Source organism: Cupressus sempervirens, chromosome 11 (assembly GCF_028749045.1).
Source record: "Cupressus sempervirens isolate cs-2001-9-10 chromosome 11, ASM2874904v1, whole genome shotgun sequence".
Taxonomy (NCBI): domain Eukaryota; kingdom Viridiplantae; phylum Streptophyta; class Pinopsida; order Cupressales; family Cupressaceae; genus Cupressus; species Cupressus sempervirens.
The window spans coordinates 659,259,175-659,281,700 of NC_143128.1; the positions used below are offsets into that span (position 1 = coordinate 659,259,175).

At 35.1% G+C, this 22,526-nt stretch overlaps 1 protein-coding gene across 1 annotated transcript in view; it reads left to right on the forward strand.

The window, feature by feature from the left end:
* Positions 1–415: 415 nt before the first annotated feature.
* Positions 416–22,526, forward strand: part of LOC149531500 (AT-hook motif nuclear-localized protein 10-like) — a 35,820-nt gene continuing 13,709 nt past the window's right edge. The window contains exons 1-2 of the mRNA XM_089811759.1: positions 416–1,802; positions 15,162–15,229. Of these exons, the coding sequence (XP_089667885.1) occupies positions 1,262–1,802; positions 15,162–15,229 (609 nt within the window). The 5' untranslated portion in view covers positions 416–1,261. The remainder of the gene's footprint in view (positions 1,803–15,161; positions 15,230–22,526) is intronic.

A 22,526-nucleotide genomic window follows, 5' to 3' on the forward strand; every position in this document is an offset into this window, starting at 1 on the left:
CCCGATTACCAATAGAGGGAGTGTGCTCTCAATTTGAGTTTTTTCATGCATGTTTGCATGAAAACGATTTAACTTGTTTGATTTGAAGATAAAAACAATGAAATCAGCTTGATAAGTAGAGCACAATTTAAAGTTTTGATTAGGAAATATAATAATGAAATTAGCTTTGATAAACAATGCATAACCCCACTTTAGAAAAGACACTTTAGAAAGTAAAACAATTTTTTGGTTAGGCCAATGGCCAACTTTTAAAAGTATGTTGTATAGGCTGCAATTCATGGTAAACACAAATTTGAAATGATTACAAGTGATTTCACTTTGATTTGAAATGACAAAGGAAGGATAAACATATACAACGCATAAATTTCCCTGCAAACAGAACAATGTATATCCAAACGTGGCTCGCATTAGAATCAAGTCATTTTAAGATTCACTTGGTGCAAACGGGGTTTTTCTCCTTGTCGTTTTCAAACACCGCCTTTTGAAAAAATGCATTTAAAAATTCACGTTCATCTTGAAAGAAAACAAAGTGAGTCCTGCATATAAGAAAACGGAGTTCTGTTATCTGGAGTTCCGTTCTGCGCTTGAAAAACTTAAACGAATTTAATAGCGAGCTAGAAATTACATTTAAAAAGCGATTGCCGACGAGATATTTTTTTTATTTTGGCAGCTTTAAGTGGCGATTACTTTGACTTTCAAATCATATTCCGCAAAAAAAAATTATATAGCTGCCTCCCTCTTGCAATTTTTTAAAATTAAAAGGTTTCTTGCAGTTTTCGTTATTATATTTAATTATCAAATAATGTAGGGTATTTTTGGGGTTTGATAAAATCGCAATAAAAAATAAATTAGCCTGCCTCGTACTGCGCGCCGATGATGCTCAGGATTTGAGATAATTACAGAGAAATTGTGGACAATCACGTGAATTATCAGCAGGTTCGGTTGATAAATCAGAATTTAAAAGGCACAGTTTTTATTACTCTGCAGTACAATTTAAGCTTTTACAGTGTTGCATTTAATTTAGAAGGCGGGGGCGGCACTTTTCAGTTTGTTATCTGTAAGAGAGGAGTTACAGTAATTTGTTTGTTTGATTTATGTTTGTTTTGTGGAAGAGATCTGTTTAGTGTTTTTATTTCTGTGGCGCCACTGGGTGTTTTGAAATGGAATAGTGAAGCAGCTCTAAAATGGCGCTTCTTTGTAGCTGAGACATCGTATTCTGAGATCTGTGGACGTGTATTTTGAAATCGTATGTATGTATTGAATGGAAGGCAGAGAAGCTATGGGAATGCCTCCGTCTGGACAGTCCAGCAGCACCATGCCGACTGGTTCGTCCGCTTTACACACGCCGTCGGTGGTTCGAGCCCCCCCGCCAAACACAGCTGGGAGTAACATCAACATGAACAATAATGCCAACAACGGCAACAGCAACAGCAACAGCAACGCAACTGCGAATAATAATACTACTAATACCAGCGGTGCTGCTAACCCTAACTTGAACTCCCCTGCTCCAGCTGTAGCTGTGCCTGTGACTGGAAGCGCGACGGCAGCCCTAATGTCGCAGATAAATATGAACAGAGCTCCGGGAGGTATGAGTATGAGTATTGGTATGGGAGGAGGGACTGATTCTTCAGGAAAGAAAAAGAGAGGGAGGCCTAGGAAGTATGGGCCAGATGGAAGCATGGCATTGGCTCTCACGCCGTACTCGTCTTCAAGTCCAGGAGGAAGCTATTCTTCTCCTCTACAGAAGCGGGGTAGAGGGCGGCCACCTGGCTCCGGTAAAAAGCAGCGCCTCGCAGCGCTCGGTAGCTACTCTCAACTCATTTTTACTGTAAAACAGCTCCATATATTTTGGTTCGCATTTTTTTTTTCATCTACGCGTTTGTTATTTTTATTTTACTTCTTCCCCTTTTCCTCTATTTGATTTCGAGTTTCTGGAAATAAACCTGTGGGTCAGGTTTTATGTACTTAATATCATAGATGTACGAGTTTATTTTCTTTAGATAGCCCAGGACTCGAACCGGGACCTATCATTTGATGTAGGCATGTTTTAACGCCTGAGCTCTTCATCCGTTTGTAGTCCGGAGTGCGGTTAGTTTCTGACAGTTCAGGACATAACCTGCCTGTAGCACCTTTAATTCTTCTTGATGTCGCAGTAAATAGTGTCCTCTTTTTTTGAGGTGCCTTATTTATATTCCAATGGTTCACACATCGTCCAAGACTTGCCTTTTAAGTTGCGGATCTCCTTACGGGAGCGGTATAAGCATTTTAAGTTTCAACCCACTGAAACCACGTTATTGCTATGTATGATTTGAAACTGCGTAGATTCTTGTATCGGGTTGAAAGGGTTAGCATCTCCTTAGACTTACATATTACTTTGTGAGCTTCATGAAAACTGCCGTATTTTTTTGTGAGTATTTAGATTAACTTAGATCGCATTATAAACTGCCGTATATTTTCGTGAGGATTTGGATTAACTTAGATCGCATTATTTGTCGTGTGAGTATTTGAAACTTTGCATACATCACACGAACACGATAGTGTATCAGTAGTAGAAATTTCTCAATATATGTTTATAAAACAAAAATACCTATCAGCTTACATTTGTTCCAGTATTTTGTTCTTACCTATGAGGCACTGTTGTTCCTTGACTGGAGTATGTTTGATGATCATAGGGTTGCCCTTACGTTTGTTGACGCCTAAAGTATTTAACTAAAATTTAAAAGTCTAAGTGCTGATGCGAGGCAGCTTCATTTTCTAAGCCATTGAATTCTGCTACATTTTAAGTTTGCAAACAACTTCCTAAACATCATTTTGAGTGGATTTACATTTACAGTAAAACTACCCAATAACCAATCATAAAATTTTTATGGTCCATTTTGGGTTTTAGTCAATATTCTTCTGGATTTGACCATGTAGTTTTTTATTACCAAGATAATGACTAAATACCCAATTTTAAATATTAGGGTGGAGAGTTCAGTGCCAAGCAAGCTTTATACCTCTACTCGAGGGAGGTCATTATGCATGAAAAAATTTGTCATATAAAACTGGTATTTTGATGTGGATTTTCTTCTACAATTACTGTTATTATTTATTTTAATTTGGTTGTTTGGAGTGCATGTCACAGCTTCAATAAAAAAATTAATATTCCCCAATAGAATGTCCCTAGAATAGTTTGGGAACCTTATTTTTTAGGCTTTTATATTCTGTAATAGCAACTTAATGCACAATATTTCATAACTGCTCCTGTTAGTGATGCAACTGTACTTGTTGCCCGCGAAACCTATTAGTAGCACTGCCCAACATGTGCTCAAACTAAAGTTGGACATTTACACAAGTATTTTATTGTATGCTGCTGATTAAACAACTGTTGACAGCATAAACACCTGTGTGTTTGTCTTGTAAATAAAAAATGATTTACAATGTAAGCTCTGTGCTGGCACTTTAACATAAATCAGTGAACGAGTTACCAGCTTGTAGATAGCTCGAGCTTTTGAAATTTAGCATTTCTCTTGAAACTTTGCATTATTTATTTTCCTTGGACGGTATCTTACAGCTTTATTCATTTTACTATACTTGAGTTGGAAAAATCTGAAACACATCTCTACAATAGCTAGGAAAATGTTAAATGGGGTCTGTAAAATAGTTTGAAGTTACTTAGACTTTTAAATTTTAGTTAAATACTTTAGGCGTCAACAAATGTAAGGGCAACCCTATGGTCATCAAACATACTTCAGTCAAGGAACAACAGTGCCTCATAGGTAAGAACAAAATACTGGAACAAATGTAAGCTGATAGGTATTTTTGTTTTATAAAGTTTGAACTATCTTAAAACGTTTTATAAAGTATTTTGAAAATATAAAATAGCTCACCAAAATAGTTGGCAATTCCAAAACAGGGCTGTTCTCTGTTTCTGCATTTTGTTCTGAGTAATCTAAAAGTTAAAATACGTCTCTTAAGCAGTATGAAAATTTTAAAATGGTCTAAAGGAGTTTGAATAATGTAATCTTTGCATATTTTCATAAACCTAAGATAGATCTGCAATGGTAAGGAAAAATTGTAGCATGTCTCTAAAATAGTTTGAGAATTCCAGAAGAGGTATGTTATGTTTGTGCATTTCATTCCGAGTAAATAGGTCTCTTACACAAACTTGAAATTTCTAAAATAGCGTAAAGGAGTTTGAAAAACCAAATACTGCATTATTTTAAAAAACCTAAGATGGATCTTAAATTTTAAGAAAAAATTATAGATCTCTAAAAGTATGAAAAATCTAAAACAGGTCTCATTAGGTAGTTGGAAAACTGAGAAAGTTGTGCAGTGAGTCGGCATTATTTCAAACATCTAAAGCAGGTCTCTACAATGATTTGATTTATCTAAATTAGCTTTCTAGAGTAGGTTGGAAGTGATAACGCTTTATGAACAATATTGTTTTGACTGCCTGTTTTGGTTTTAATTTTAAGAAAAATTTATAGATCTCTTAAAGTATGAAAAATCTAAAACAGGTCTCATTAGGTAGTTGGAAAACTGAGAAAGTTGTGCAGTGAGTCAGCATTATTTCAAACATCTAAAGCAGATCTCTACAATGATTTGATATATCTAAATTAGGTCTCTAGAGTAGGTTGAAAGTGATAATGCTTTATGAACAATATTGTTTTGACTGCCTGTTTTGGTTTTGGTAATGTAACTATGTCATCTTCAACATCTGTTATTTGTACTTTCCAACGTTGAGTCAGACTATATTTGATCATTTATATTGTCTGGTCCATACGGCAGAGACAAGAAAACAATTGACAAATGTGTTTCTAGTGCTTAGGTTACATTTTTTCTACCAAATTAATTTACAGTGTAGTGTTTTGAGTTGGTGTCGAACAGCTCAAGAATCTAAATTCTAGCATTCTGCTTAGATGTGCTAACTTTTATTTGATTTTGGAATTAACATGTTACTTCTATTTTTGCATGTGGCGATTCTGTTTCTTACTATGATCCTTTAGATCCAATTGTTTTGACCTTGCAGCAGATAATTTTTACAATGAAAGTATGTTAGTTATGCAAATAATTTTTGGCTTCAAAATGTTGCTTTCATGGGGCAATTTTTTGTGAGACTTGTAATTCCTGTGTTGGCTATGCAATCATACATATTGGCTGCAAAACTGCCAAAACCTATAATGGTCTCTGCCTAACTTATGGTCAAACTAGTTTAGCCATTAATATTATCTTTGAGTCTTGCTAGATGTTAATGTTTAAGGTACATTTTTTACAATCATAATTGCAATACAAGTTTGCAAGTTACAGTTTCAGCACAAGCATTGTCAACTTTTATATCCTCTTAACAATAGATGGGCTTGAAACCTAATTACTGTATTCTTTCATTGCCTATTCAACTAAACTAGTGCAATGTAAATCCCTTTGAGTGCTTCTTTGGTATTGATTTTTAAACAAATGTTTTTTCTGTAGGAATAATAGTTATAATAAGTTTGCAAGTTTAGTCATCAGTGTTATCTTCTAAGGACTATATCTATGTGGTACTTATGGCTTGTAACACAGTTGTTTTTGTCAGTTTTACAGTTGAAATTCAGCTAAGAAAGACATTCAACCATAAACTAAAACTAAACAATATGATTAAGCAATGCATACTGAATCATATAGCTTAATGCTATGATAAATTCAATACATGATGAATCATAGCCCAATAATATAATAAAGAGCTAAGCTAATGAATAATGAATTTTACACAATAAGTTTTGCACATCATACACATTCATGGCATAAAAATATTTATCTAATTGATAAATAGTGGACAGGGCCCACACTCTTTATAGTAAAATTAGAAAAAATAGTGATGCAGGTTGTAGAGTTTTGTGCTAGAAAATAACTTTTATGGCCTTTTGTCAACATATTTCAAACTTATTTCATGCCCAAAATTGCATGGCGGGCAGCTTATCATAGATTCCAAGCTAGATAAATAGTAAGAAGTCCGGCTTGAGACCATATATCAATGGGCAAGAATATGCTTGTCCTTCTAGCAAACAAGGAAGACAATTCTCATGGTCAAGAAACAACATTCGATCAAATGACATTATCGTTGTAGCAAACAAGAAAGACAATTCTCATGGTCAAGAAACAACATTCGATCAAATGACATTATACTATGATAAAAATTTCACCTAACTCACATAAATTATGCATCAAAAGTAGGAAACCAGTTAACGCAATAATGCAAAGGCATCCACCGACTTGAAATGATCCTTACCATAGTCTTTAGTCTAGGTTGGCCATTGAAGATGCATTGTGGCTCATAGGAGATCTTGGGCTTGTAGAGTAACGGGGGGTTAAAGTATCACGAGTAGTTGGAGGCAGGTTCGCATTTGTGCCCATTGATTTGAACACTAGTAGAGGATCTAGATGTGAAGCCATAATCAAGACTTCAATGGCCTTCATTGTCACCATGCTATTAAGGTGACCCTTAACAGTTAATTTAACTAGAGGTTGAATGCTTTTATAGTCCAACCTCATTATAAATGTCTTAGAGCTATGGGCCAAAAACAATCATCCTTGGCCTAGCTTAGTAGCCTGTGTATCAAAAGATTCTTTCAATTCCTTGTGAACTTTAATGGGCACACAAACTTTGTTGGTGGCATCTAGCTCAACCACTTTCAGATTATTTTCAAGGCATTCTAATACCTAGGTTTAATGTGGAATAGGCTAAGGAGAGGACTATAGTGCAATTTCTAAGAGTTGGAGCATGAAAATAAGTTCTATAGTCCAAGTCATTGCCATTGATGAAGTCATCACCAAGCAACATTGAGATTGCCTCTAAACGATATCCTTGTTGAGACAAAAGACCTGTCAAAACTTAATTTTGGAGATATATCTAGAGAATGCTATCTCCCATGTCATTAAATGCAAGTACACTCCACCCCTCCATTGTTTGTGAGGGGAAGCAATAGATGGGGATCAAGACTCTCAACCTACAAAGGAGCCAGGATTCAATACAACATAGAGATGAAGTCACCATACATGAATAAAAAACTACCTACCAAAACCTTAAAGAATTAATATTGATTGCTTGTGATGTTTTATGAGAATTCAAATGCATATTTTAAGTCAATCTTAATGACCCATAATTCTTGAATAGTGGGTTCACAAGAAACATTTTCTCTCGAGCATGAATGGTTCACTTCGCAATCATTGCATCTAGGTGATATTCATAGGGGTGAAGCATTAGGGCTTTTTGGGAACTTACCTTTTTAGTATACCTTGGTACTTCACCCTTGGGATTGGTGACCTTTTGATAAGTGTTGACGCTTCACCCTTATGAGTATCATCTAGTTGCATTGAGCACAAAGTGGACTATTTATCCTTACAAGAAGTAGGTTCTTGTGAATCCTTATTTGTGTAATATGGATCAATGAGCTTGACTCAAAAACTATATAGTTGAATTCTAATAAAATGCTACATGGTTTAGCTCTACAATAAATACTGCCCTTGACAAAATTGCTACCAAACCATTGGGAATTAGCTTAAGGCAAGAGCGAAGAGTCTTATGACTGCTCTTCATATAAATCACGGGGGATTAATTGCCCCCCAATGTAGCGAAAATGATGGTTATGCTACCCTTATATGTGACATGGAATAAATGTGAACCCATCGAGACATGGGCATTAATAGATGGATTTTCAAATGATTCACATGAGGGAGAAGCTTATAGTTTTCTCCCATCCTCCCAAAGTGTAATCATTTTTTCCCCATGGCACATTTGAAGGGACTTAGAAGAAATGAGTGTCTTTAAGCTTGTCAATAGAAAGGTCAGCCAAAGAGTTGTGCCATATTTGTAACTTGAAAGCAACTTTGGCATTCAAAGTCGACAAAGAAATCAAGCAATCCCCAAGCCTATTATAATATGCTTTCCAAGTTATATTTGAGAGCTAAGAATCTTTCAATCGAATTATTCTATATTATTGAATCCATTTTAATTATACTACATGACAAATTGATTTGAGAGACCACCAGGAAGCGTGACATTCAATTTCTTGGGTTTGGTTATTGTTCCCACCTTATACACAAGATAAATGTCATTTGCTATGTTACCCTTTTGGTATCTATTAGAATTCGGATCAATAGTCATACAATGGTGGATGCCTTTTGGTATGAGATTAGGGTATATGTATCATGAGATTCCTAGATATGGTCCCTTTATATACCCTAAGGGACGCTTGGCATGTTTTCAATAGATCTACTAAAACTTCCTCAATGTTATGTGTATTTTTTTTGAGTCAAACTCATTAACCCATGTTTCATGAGTAGCGGTTCACATGAACCCGACTCTCATGAGAATGAATGGAGCACTTATCATTCATTGCCTCTAGGTGATGCTCACAAAGGTGAAGCACCAAGACTTCTGAGAAGGTCACCCATCCCGCCACTACTCTAGCTTGAGCGCACTTAATTACAAAGTTTCCTCCATGGTTAAACCCACTCTTCTTGCAAGTAGAGTGGGTTTAACTATGGAGGAAATTTCCTTAGTTAAGCGTGCTCAAGCTGGAGTAGTAGCAAGAAGAGTGGGTTTAACCATGGAGGAAATTTCCTTAGTTAAGTGTGCTCAAGCTAGAGTAGTAGTGGGATGGGTTCATGTGAACTACTACTCATGAAAACATGGGTCAATGAGTTTGACTCGAAAAAACTCAGTTGAATCTTGATAGCAATATCACAATTTGACTTGCTGTGGAAAAAAATCTACTTTTCATTTTCGATGTTGTGTATGTATTATAAATTTATAATTAATGAATAGATTGCTGGAAACATAAAACCCTTTGATCCCTCTGTACAGATTGACTAGAGGATTGCCTTTTTATTCAAGTCAAATTCAAACATGCCTATATTTGGGGGGTCACAATTTGTTTAGAAATATTGGTCATTCTTGATGTTGCCTAGTTTGAAGGCTTGACAAAGGTGATTGCTTTTCTTATTTATAACTTTTTTCAACTGCCATGTCTTGGAGGTAGAGTTGCTAGAAACTCCTTTGTCCCTCCTTGGGCACACATATCCCCGTATCCAATTTGGAAACTTATCCGATATTGCCTACATACACATTGAATATTGTACCCATGTCTGACTAAAAAAACTTGATTTTCCAACTGTGCCAAATACTACATAATTTGATTTTGAAAATATTTAGCGTAAATCTTCTCAAATTTAATTTAAAAAACTTTAGTAATACAATTATTTTAAAAAAAATGGTATGAACAAAACCTGCACCAAATGAGAAAGACAAATAGAATGTTTTTCTATCCAGCAACCCATTTTGTTGGGTTATCTTCTAATGCAACTCTAGTATTTTTGCATATTGTAAAGTGTTAAATTAACTTATAAATATTTATGTAGCATTTGTGTGTCAGTATTGTTTTTGAACTTGAAGTAATGAAAAACTCTTCCAATTACTTAGAAAATTGTGATAAATATGTGTATATGTGATATTTATTAATGTCGTATCCAGCTGTATCCATATTGGGGATCTTAAAAAATGGCCGTATCTGTACCCAATACCATATCTGTATTTCTATCCGTATCCGTATCCATGCAACTTTGCTTGGAGGGAAAGTTACTATTACTTGAATATTGGAAAGAACTAGTTAGGGCTTAGAACTGATTTGTGGAAGCTCTTTGTGTTGAATATTGATTCATGAAGCATTGTGGCAACCAGATAATCTAATGGCAGTAGTTGTATTGGAAGTGTGATTCAATTGTCTGGGGTTTACAAGAAGCTGTTTTATGCCAATATGCACCAATATGCTATTTGTAACTCTGAGAATAGAGAGTTATTCTCTATTGATGTGGTCACATGTCATCGTCCTGATATAGTTGAATTTTATTGCAATTAACACTATTTGATATGCTTCCAAGTATGCTGCCAAAATTGAGTATATATTTTTGGAAAAATCTATATGAAAAGGCAAAATTAGCTCTATAAAAAAATATAAATATACTAGCATCAAACTAAATCTAGAAAGAAGCTTTAGCATAATCCCTACTGTCAAAAGGAAAAATCATCCAATTTGACATTGTGGATGCACAAATTGTGAGTGCGGCACAACATGTACACAACATTGTTTTGATGTGTTAGTGGAGCATGTTTCATATCCTTAAACTTTGATCATTCAATATTTGCCATTTTTCTGTTCTGTTCATTAACTTAATCACTATTTTACATTGTTTGAATCATATTTAGACTAAGTTACCGATTCAGATGCGGACTCGGAAGCGGATGCCAGAAGCGTGAATTTTTTTTTGAGGGATGCGAATGCGTATGGATGCCTCTCTCTCTATATATAATATTGCTAGACATTATATATATAATTATCTATTTGCTGTCCCTCACAAAACACCCAACATTGCTCACACAGGGCAATATATAAATGTCTATCTGCTGGGAGTTCATTGAGTGCTAACTGCTGTATATGGCTTATCTACCACAGAGGAAGCTGTCTATGTTAGGGACTGCTATAGAAGTTCCATACAAGTTTGAAATACTCCATTAAGGGTGTCGTACAAGATGATTGAGGCCTGTACCAGGCCCGTAGCTGAGTTTTGGGCAGTGACTGAGACTGTGACAGAGTTCTGGGTAATGATTTGGTCAGTAAACAGAAGTTAGCACTCAATAAACATACCTGCCAGCATCCAACGCGCTTCCAGACGCATCCCGCATCCGCTTCTGCATCCTAGGCTACAGGGCACGAATGGGTATCCTAGTATTTAGACATACAAAAACAGATTTTTACTGGTGTAACATAATTGGAATTCCCATTGTAATTGCAACTTACAGTTCTTAGGTGCAAAATTTTCAATGCCTTACATTGTATGTCTAATACAACAGAGTAGGTATCCTGACTTCATTTTAATCAGGGTCTTCTAATGATATGAGATATCAAGTTATAATGTTTCTTCATTTTAATGAAGTACTACTGTACTTGAATTACATTTTTTCGTAAAACAAAAGTGTTTCCATCTTTATACTTCTGCATCTTCTGATTCTACGATCTGTTTTCTTTTGAAGCCCGAAAAGACGATTTCCATAGGCAATGGTGCCAAATGCTATAAACTGTTTGTCTATGCGCTTATTAATCAGAATATATTCAAAGTGACTTACTTTTTGCTTGTTTCGAATTTTTTGCTCTTTGCTATATGAACTGAACTTCAAATAAAATATCCATTTGTCAACATAACAATAAAGCAGCCTGAATTTATCGAGAGGAAAATTATAAATAAAATCTGGAGATTCATGCATTAATGCATATGTCTTTAGCAAGTTAAGGATTTAATACTTGTGCGTAAATGGCTCACAAGTACTTATTATTTATTTGTGAAGAAACTTAAAACAATATTAAGAAGCATCTCTTCAGGCTGTAATCAAAGTACAACAGTTTTCACAACATATTGCAGAAAGGAATTTGAACCATTAGACTCTTCGTAAATCTCAATAGAAAATATCAGAAAACAATTATAAATTGAAATTGATAGCAAATTTATTACAGCATAGCTCATGAAATTTAAGCTAACTTAAACCTTGAAGCTATCTATTATTAACATTATGATTTATGGCTAAGTTGCTGCATCAGGAATGGGAATGAGAATGGGTACTGGTATGTGGCTATGAAACATTGGTACGGCATAATTTTTTGTAGAGGGTTGGGTATGTTTTTGGTACGTTCATACAAATTAATATGTATATATATACATACAATTTTAAAATAGAGCTAAATTTAGAATGTCATATAGCTATACATAAACAAAACCATTACAAATTTCAAATTTTGAAACATATCATTCTAATTAAATTCAGGTTTCTATATCAAAAAGATCAACCCAGAATCTCATGATAGATAAGTTCAGGGTTTGCTAATCAGGAACCTAGGTCTTAAAAATATCTAAATGATCAAACTAAAATCACTAAACGTTTCAGCATTTAAAACAGAAATACCAGGTGTGTATCCACTGGAGATTCATTTCAGAATCAGATTCCAGTACGTTTCATACCCGGAAATGCCCGGAAAAGTCCCATGATTCAGCAAGGTAGATTTATAGAGTGATGAATGCAAAAAGAAGCTGGACTCTGAAGTCTGAAGGGATTGGATAGCCTGCAATTCGGGTTAAAGCTACTTGAACCATACAATGGAAGATACTGACATCTTGCTATCTTGCATTTTAAAGACAATCTTAATTGCAATCTACAAGCAATGTCCTGATTTCTACAAAAGCATGAGAAACTTAGAAAAGAAGATAACATGTTAAAATTTCTATATAGCAAAATTTAAGTGCAATTAATAAGGTCTAGTTGTAAAGAAAATGTGGATCTAGAGAATGGATGTTTACAAAGGCTCAGAAAAACTCAAAGATACTACTGGAGGCCTAAAGTTACTAGAACTAGTTTAGTGAGGATATGCAAGTAAATTGTTTATTGAAAGCACGTTGGCTTTAATAACTTCGATGAATCTGACACCTCATCGCTCATATTTCAAATGCTATTAAAGAAAGCTTAGAGACAAACTAGATAAAGGAGAGAAGTGTAATGGGCACCCCTGGATGTCCCAAAAAACTAAACCAAATTGCTGAAAGGAATTATGTCAAACAGTTTGCATTCAACTTCTTAAAACCCCTTATAACTTCGGAAATCAAACGTTTATTTGTTTGTTGTGTTTCGTGCATGGAATTGGTATCATACAACATAAACAAGAAAGAAACTACAATAATATGCAAAGTGGAAATGAACGGCTGCTAATAAAATGTTATTTTCAGAATTCATAAAACCAAATACATGGCAGATTTATCAACTCACTAATTACTTCAGCAGTATTGACATAATACTCCAGCCCATGCTTTCGAACTTGCTGCTACAATACTTTGTCCTCCAATCAGTCCACTACCTTCATAATACCATTCCCTCCAAGCGGCATAAGCGTCGGACAAGTAGTGAAGAAGATATGAGCAAAATATCAATTCTGCCTGTAGCCGGAAATGCAACTAAACTGCCTGATAATGAAGCCAATAAGAAAGAATTCCAAAGGCCAAACCCCAAGGGAATGACGTCTAGAATGTTACAAAAGAGGATAGACGTCCTCAAATGCCAAGAACAAAGCTGCAACTCACACACCAATTTCTTCTCATATTCAACCTGTCTAATGAAGCCACAAATGCTTCCTTTTATTCTATTTCCAAGGGTCCGCTCAACTCATATGGGCAATGTGGGATAAAAGATGTGTAATATATAAAACATATATTAAAATACCCCTTATGTCTCCCTTGGGTACACATCACCATAAAATAAATATTAAAGTAACACTTTAATATTTTAAATTAGACGTTACTTTAACAAAACTTCAGGCATTAAAATGTATTAGCAATCGGACTCCGAATAATGCGAGTGATAGCTCATCGGAAAGCTCTCATCGAGGAGTATCGAATCCAATCACAAAAATTGACCTGCACTGTGTCCTGCCGACTTACTAAAAAATAGTAAGTACGCTTGAAACTGAGTAAATCAACTTCGTTTTGACCCAAACTGGAAATGACTAGGCCAAAACACTCCAGGATCCCATTAAACCCTTCGTTAGCCCTTGGGACCATGTAGAACAAGGCTAACGCACACACACTTGGTCAACTACTAAAAGAACGTGAAGGCCAAAAGATGGGATCATTACAAGAAGTACAAGCGAATGACTCATACTACAAATAATTATAACCTGTGGAAAGTTGCATCACAAGCATAATGGTGGTAGCTTCATGTGTTGGGTATTGCTACCCCTCTTAACTTTTGTGACATGTGTGATGTATGGGGTAGCAAGTCCATTCAAAGTGGAGGATGCAGCTATTCTCAAAAAAAATTGGCTAGCACACGTTTTAAGGCCCTATTGATGTTCAGGGTCTAGATTGTTCAAATATTTGATGCAATCCAATGTATTAAATTAAGGAGACTAAGGCTCCTTGAATGAAGATTACAAGACTGAAGCATTAAAAATAGCAAGACTAAAGATAGTGTTAACTTAAACTAAGATGACCATTAATAGAGCAATTAAGAAATGCTAAGCATGACAGAGCAAAAAGTAAAATAAAAATAGAGAATATTCTAATACCCTCCCTCATCGTACTACCCTACAGAAGTCTGTACATGTCTTGTGGTCACAAATATTTTTGAACTGTCTTCTGCATCTGAGACCCTCCCTGGATGTGCACAGTATCAATGACCAAGAGTAGCCAAAATTTGTCTAGAAAAGAATGGAGAAGGGTGCTCCCTTCTTTAGAATGCTCTGTAACAAAAGACACAGCCTGCAACTAACTTTGCTACTGAGATAAGTCTGCCACTAACCCTGCTACAATTTGCTAAACCTCTGACCAGAAATTGTCATAAAACGTCCAACTTGATGTTGGATAATGATATTGCCCTTCCCTTTAGACAGAGACATGAAGAGAACAACTGCCAGCATTTTGAGGAAAAATCGGCAAACCCTTGACCATTAATAGAGCAATTAAGAAATGCTAAGAACAGCAGACTAAAAACCAAACTAAAAATAGAGAATAGTCAAATATAGATTGGTAATACTTTTTATGTCTTCGGTAAAGTCTTTGCAAGGAGATATTCCATTGGAAGCTAATACATTTTGACAGATTTGCTTTAGGCAACTTATGTATGAATCTAATCTATAGCTAAATTACTAACATTGGTACACATTATTTCTTGGTTGATTTTGATTTTTTACTTTTTATTACAACTACTTACTATTGTGATTCAATATAAAATGGCATAAAGATATTATATCAACTAGTAGATATATGCAGCAACTTGATTACTAAGGCTTGCAATACTCTCTGGCATGCAAATTTTGTTGCCTAACATTCATTGTTATTACAAACTTTGGATTCCATCCCTTTAGATAATCTATATTCTTCTCATACTGTTCACACAAAAGCTTAACCAATATAGAATTCAGTCTTTTCTCTTTCAAAATAATTCACTGTATTAATGCTTTGAATAACTCATTGTCAAAACTTTATGATAAGGACAATCTTGAGGCAGGTTATAAAGGTTTTGTTCAATTTTGGTCAAATTTTACATGCTAATTCTTTTGCCTTCGTTTATAAGGTACTGATGATGTTTTTCAAAATGTCTACTTTAGGGGAATGGGTGGTAGGCTCAGCAGGTATTGGCTTCACTCCACATGTCATCACCATAGCTGCAGGGGAGGTAGGTGACAATTAAACTAAAGTTAAGTTAATGTTATTTCTTGATGTCATACTGATATTAGTATAAGTTCCAATGCAGAATAGGCATATTAAAATTGATCACAGCTTAAAGAGTGGTAATTTGGCTGTATCAAATTCTTGAAGCCTATGGAAATGCTTCTAAATTATCTTGTATTGTGCAGATCAGGATATGTTTATCTGCATTTGATATATTGTTTTATTTTACTATAACCTTTCGAAGACATCGACCAAGTCCACTTTGTGCTAGTTTAATCCATAAAAATCATTAAGTTGTGTGTATCAACAGTTTGCAATAAGAATTCTGAATAAGTGATGCTTCATTATGCCCAATAAAAAGAATGATTTTAAATGATCCACTGTAAAAAGGGCTCCTAGTCCACAGTAAATTCTACGAGACATTCTTAAGATTGCTTAATGTCATAAGAAAACTTGTAGTGGTAGACATTTGGTTGGATCATTAGTGCATTGACAAATATGGGAATGTTGTATGTAGATCTTCATCAGCAGTACATTTATAAATCATGATAGACTTGTAATTTCTAAGGAAGCATTCTTCTCATTATAAAATGCATACTTACTACGATCAGTTACAATTCACTGGAAACACGTGTTTGTCTTGGTTTAAATTGTTGGCTTGGGAATATTCAAACAAATCACAATTATCTTTTTAATGAAATATGTGACCTAAAAATGCCCACATATAAGTGAAACATAGCCTCAAAGTGATACAAACTTATATCTATGTTGTTCCCTTATACTTGCCCCCATTTTGGAAAAATATACCCATCACACGTGCACATGATGATTTCTTAGGACATTGGGATACTTCAGATGAATTTTCTTATTGTCTCCATTTCCCATGTAAAGGGAATTTCCTATATATTAATATATAGGAAGCCCAATTGGGAGATCAACAGTCAATTAGCTCCTATCTTACGCACTCGAAGGGGGCTTGGTCCCTCTTCCGCCAAAAAATGAATATAATGAACAGGACTGTTAGGGGCCTCATTGCCCTTAACAATCGGTGCATATGCAGAGACCAATTGGCTCTTCTGGCATGCAATGTTGCTTTTCTCCAGGATTTTATGCTCTTCGGAGTTGCCTATGATTGATTCTTCTTAAAGGATGGTGTGGCTATTTCAGTGTTTCTTCTGATGCCTTGGTTTGCTTGGCTCCTTTGGGGAAGGATAATATGGTTGCAGTTCTTAGTGCTCTTCATGCTGGTTTTCTTCACATCTGTTCCTGCTTCGGATGAAATCTGTGCCCGAGTCATGGTGTGCTCGCTCAATGTTTCCATTATATCCAACTCATATGTGGCTTGGAAGCTTCATCTGCCCATTTTGAATCTTCTGCATTATCTTTAGTGTAGACATTTATGGCTGCGGTGTATTGGTCAATGAAGCCTTTGGAGTGTCATGTGCTCTATTGGTGATATGGATTATTCCATTCACACTATGACCTTCGGTTTCTTTGCTTCTCCCTCAATTCTGTCTCTGCTCCCTGTGTAGCTTGGTTCCTCTTCATGGGAACTTATGGATCTCTGTAATTTCTCTATTCTTTGATTAATATTAATGGGAGCGACCCCCTTGGTAGCAATTTTCTTTATATGTGTGTGTGTGTGTGTGTGTGTTGATATCTAGTTGACATGCGCTAATAGAACTAATGAAATACACTGATGCTTGTAGTTTTTTTATATTTGTATGACAGGTCAACAAGTCTTTTTAAAAGTGGAAATATCAACAATCTATAAAGGTCTGAAGAGGTTCTAGTAACAAGAGAAACAATACAAAAAAAATTAGATTTTAATGTACATTGAAATTCTATCAATTGATTAAAAATAAAGAAATACATGAAAACTATTAATTTTATGTATTTGAAAATAGTTCAACAAGTATTTTTGAAGTAGAAAATTCTGCAGAGGTCTTAGAAGAGCAACAGTAAATTGGATTTAGACTTACATGTATACTGAAACATAAGCAATTGATTGAAATAGAAGAGGGGGGGGGGGCGGGTTGGTGGTACTCCACGATAATAATCTGTGCTAATATAAACATCTGTCACCCAATATGTCTGTACCATGTTCTTAAAATAGTAAGGTTCCCACCATTTTCCCCACACATTATCTGAGGGTGATTTTGGTTTAGATTCTTAACTGTGATATCATGGCAGTGATTATATCAGTATAATTTTTCTTAATTCTTTTTGTTAATGTAGGATGTAGCTTTTTTTGAAGATGAAAGTCATTTTTTTTGGGTAGATCACAATACGAAACCTCTTGCCAGAGCTCTAGACTCAATTCTCAAAGGTTTGGTTTTCCGTGGAATTAGACAAACAAAGTTTAATCTGCAAAGATTTGCACTCAGGTCAGTGGATGCATTTTAACACGTGACTGTAGTTGTAGTTTGCAAGTGGTTTATAATATGTCAGGGAAAGCTTTGTGCATCTACTTGTCAATTGGAAACTAGTTGGCTAAGTTATCGGATCCTTGCATTCAGCTCTGGATCCTCATTCTGGTACCATGCTGATTCTGATTCCTTCTGGATTCTAGACAGGCATTTGGATTCCCTGCAGGTTCTGCTCTGCAGAACCCATAGGGTATCCAAATGTCCAGCTGGAGTCCTGCTGGAATCCGGAGGAATCCACAGGCATCCAAGGATGTGGGTGCCCAACAATGCCCCCTCCCCATGATATTTTTATATTTATTTTTAAATCTAAAAATCATCTAAACCCTAATTTTGACCAATTAAGCATGCATGAATTTGGTCATTTGATGATCATTCAGTCATCTCTCAAGCATTTGTCACCATTTTTGCTTTGTTCTACAGCTGTAGCATTTTTCTTGGAAGGTATGTATGATATATGAGCTATGAATATGATATATCAGGTATTTTATTTATAATTTTATTGTCAATGAGGGATTTATGAGTATCTTGCTTCTAACTTATTATTATTTTATGTTTGAAGTTTTGAACTAATGATGAATGGAGATGAATGGACATTGAACATGTTACATGTATGAGTCTATGTATGTATGCGTGTATGTATTTGAAAATACCTATATATATATAGCTGTTGTATGGGGATATGCGAATCCGAATCTGAACCCAAATCTGAGTCAAACCCAGGGTCCACAGCTTAGTTATTTGGGTTGACTCTCAGGAGTCAGACCCAGGGTCCACAGCTTAGTTATTTGGTTTGACTCTCAGGAGAATTTCAATTTATAACTTACAACTCTCTGGCAAAAGCTGGTGGCGATTTTATCCAAAAGTAAGTTTGTTTATGACTTTATTAAATGAGATTCACTAGTTTCTTCTTCAAGATTTTGCATTCCTTTCAGCGAAATATTCTTATTCTGCTTTCCTGAGTTTCTTCCTTGTTCATGTTATTTCAGTGGTCATATGTTATCATTCCATGTCTTTGACTTTTTGGAATGTTGTAAAACTTGATTGTTGCTTTCTATAGGAAGCTGATAGGAAGACCAAATGCATTGAAAATAGTTTTCTTGGGCTCAGTAGTTCTACTATGGGTGTTTATGTTAGGATTGTTTTGTGGCTTGTCAAATGTGTATCTATATGTTCTGCATTTTTTAGGTAGATATAGTAAAATACAGCTGATCTTGCAGAGGTTCAGGCAAAGCTTCCTTTATTTTGGGGAATGGATACCTTTCTTTCAATTTGTAACTTTTCTAAAAAACATGTTATATAGGTGTTTGTAAAAGTTGCTTGGAAGATTGGATAAAACCTTTTCTGAGGAGTTCCTTGATATGTTTTTCTACTTCATAGGTCTAAAATACCGACTTCGTTTACCTTTTTGATCCCTTAATATATTGGTCATTTGCCTCAAGTTCAATTTGTTGATAGATCTCTCTGTGGTGGTTATAATGTGAGGGTCATTTGGAAAGATATGTTTGTTGAGTGATGAATTGAATTTGATATCTATTATGGTTTTGTCTGTGATTTTTTAGTATTTTGGTAATTACTAAAAATGAGAAGTTTATTTGTCTGGTGAATATTTTTCTTTGCTTATATGCTAATTTAACCTAAAGCATTCCTGCCTTCGTATATAACTCCATTTTTTATGTCTTTTTGAGCAGTGTATTTGAATTACTGGGTAGGCTAGGACATCATAGTTGTATGTATTTGTTGCCAAAATGGTCAGCTCCCCTATCAGGACTTGCGACGAGGGACTAACTGCCTCCTATAGATTCTATAAGTCTTGTAGTTGTACCAGGCATCGACAAGTCGATCTTTTGGTGCTAGGGCAATCACACTTGTAACAAGTGGTATCAGAGCTTGGTCATAGGTTTGAATCCCCTTGGGTAATGCTAGGGGGGATTGTTAGCAAAATAGTCAGCGTTTCCCTTGGGATTCATGACAAGGGACTAACTGCCTCCGGTAGATTCTATAAGTCTAGTGGCTGTGTCAAGCATTGATAGCTGGATCTTTTGGTGCAACCACACTTGTAACAGTATAAATGTTTTTTGTCATTTGGACATCTATCACTGTGTTGTGCTCCCTTCTGATTCTCTAGTTCTAATACTTAAAAAATATGGTGTTCAATTGTTTGTCTGTTTGCTTTGGTGGTAAAGTTTATTATCTAACTTTTCACATGAGTCAGTAAATTTAAAATGATGTGGTTTATTATCTAAACCCTTTGTTTTATGTTCCATTGAAAATTTAAGTTTCTTTGAGAAATTTTTGTGAAGTTTGAGCTCTTAGAGGAATCATATGTAAGTTTTGACAGATCTAAATTGTGTTTAGCCTCTACTTCATAGTTTATTGTTGTTTAATTTGTATTCTTCAATTTTAAATCTTCTAGATTTTTCTAGCATTATTTTGGTCAATTACTATATGTCCAAAAATATTTTGTATTTAAAAAAATAACTCGCTTGAACAGTTGGCATCCAAAATTTAATTCTGTACATGTACTTTTCATGATTCTTTGTGTGTTATGTCTTCATTTATGGTAAAGTTCAATAAATTGAATAAGTTTGATCAGTTTTCTAATTAAGGTTGAGAGTTGAGACTCAACATCTTGAACTGTAAAAGAATTATGATGCTGGGGTCTGCAAAGAATCTACCTGAATTACATTTCTGAATTTTATAACAAATTAGTTCACTGTCCTGGTTAGCAGCTGCATGCTTAGTCTTTTGAGAATGGTTGCGACTTGTGGGAAGATTGCTACCAGAGATGTTGATTTACTGTGCCTGAATGATATCACAGTCATTGCTTACTAATGTTGTTCTTCTTTCTATGTCCAGTTTTGCTCTATTCTAGTTGTTCCTGTGCAAGATAAATGCTATTCAAATCAGCTATGTTGTAAGCAGTTGACTCAGTTTTAGAATATGTGACGTGTGTTATTTGATTCCTATAGTAGGGATGCTGAAATTTGCTGTTTCTTTGACGCCTGCCCCTGTTCTTTCATCCGTTTTGTAAAGATTCTCTGATTCTTTTTCCGATAAAAAATGTTGTTCTTCCATCCCTGGAAGGAAGTTGGGAACTAGTCTGTCCAATGGGTATTACTATTAATTCATACTGTATATTTGTTGCAGTGTAAGTTGTCTTAACTAAATTTGAGCCCTAATTTGAATATTTGTTGTGTGTATCAGAACTTTTTAGTTCTATTTTGGACATTATTTTATCTCTTACAAACTCATTTAGGAGATAGCATATATGTGCGAGGGTTATTTGTCTATTATAATGACTAGGATATTCATGTGTGATGCATTTGTCTAATATAATGACTGCTTTTTAAAATCTCTACCCCATATACATTCTCAGTATACCATCCTTGTTTACCTGAAAATACTAGTGTGACAAAAGAGGAATAGAAGGTGGTTGTAGTCTTCTTTCTTTTATTCATATAACTAAGTCTATAGGGGGTTTTAAATTTTGGCTCTCTATTTGTTTCTAATTTTATTGATGATTATCATCTCAATGAGGCTGTAGCCTTTTTGTTCACTCTGGTCGAAAATACCCTTGAATTGAAATAGTAAGAGTTTTAGTTCTCCTTATGTTGGGGAATCTTGTGGTTGTAAACTCTTTTGATTTGGACTACAGACAGCTATTTTATTGAAGGTCATCCTCATTGTGGTAAGCATTTATCTTTTATCATTCTAGGAATTGAAGGAGATAGTCTCTGGGGTGAATCAAAGTATTTTTCTTATATTTGCAGTCTCTGGGGTGAATCAAAGTATTTTTCTTATATTTGCATTGATATGAAGGGATTGCATTATAGTATTTTATACAAACCAGTGCTCACCAGTCAGATTGCTCGATTTGTATTTATCTGCTATTGGGGTTATAAGTGTTCCAAATATAAGTTTCTTAATTGTCTTCTAGCTCAGCTTCATAAATATGTTTTGCATTGGTGTTTTCTAAAGGTTTATTAGTGACCTTTTGAGGTTGACTTATTCAGTTCTCATGTTTGGGACTATTGTCTTATTTGATTTGCTGTTGGGTTTTCTGACATTGGCTTATTATTGTCATTCTCTCATGTCATAACTTCCTTGAAACATCTAGCCTTTCTTGGGTATTTTATCTTTTAGGGGCTCACAAAAAATCTTCTTAAGGCAGCTTTTGAATTTTAGTGGCTTAGTTATTTTTAATTGAGGTCTGAATTGTAGTTCAACTTATTAACAACTTATCATTGAGGGCAAGAAAAACAAATATTGGCAAATATCGTAGATAAGTCAAGAACTTTTCGAAAAAATATCGAGAACTTAAAACTTTGCTTAAATTTAATTGGAAATGTATTAATTTTTTTGCAAAATTCAATAAGGAGATGTATCAAATGAGTTAGTAAATGAGTAAACAAACCAACCAAGCTGATCTAGGTATATATGAATGCAAATAGGATACAAAAACACATCCTCATATGGAATGCGGATAGCTCGTGGCCATAGTTTGAACTCTAAATAAAATTAGAAATAGAAAATTGTCTTTTTTAAACTATAAGCAAATACACGTGTCAAGTACAATATCAAAATAGGCTACATCTTCCTCTTTCCCTTCTCAATAGCTCTAGTAAAAACTATTGGAGTGGGAGGGAGTCTAGTCCTAGAAGACTGTTGTGGTTGTTGCCGTGGCTAGACTTCCATCTTGGATGTAGATGTTGCTGACACTAGCAATGCCTCCTCATCATCTGTATCCTCCTCACTCTCAGTGCCCTCATACTCCTGAATGTCCTCATTAATGTCATTTAATCCCATTGCGAATCCACCCTCCTCCATAACCCGCCTCTCTAAATGACATATGTCATTGTCTGTGAACATTGG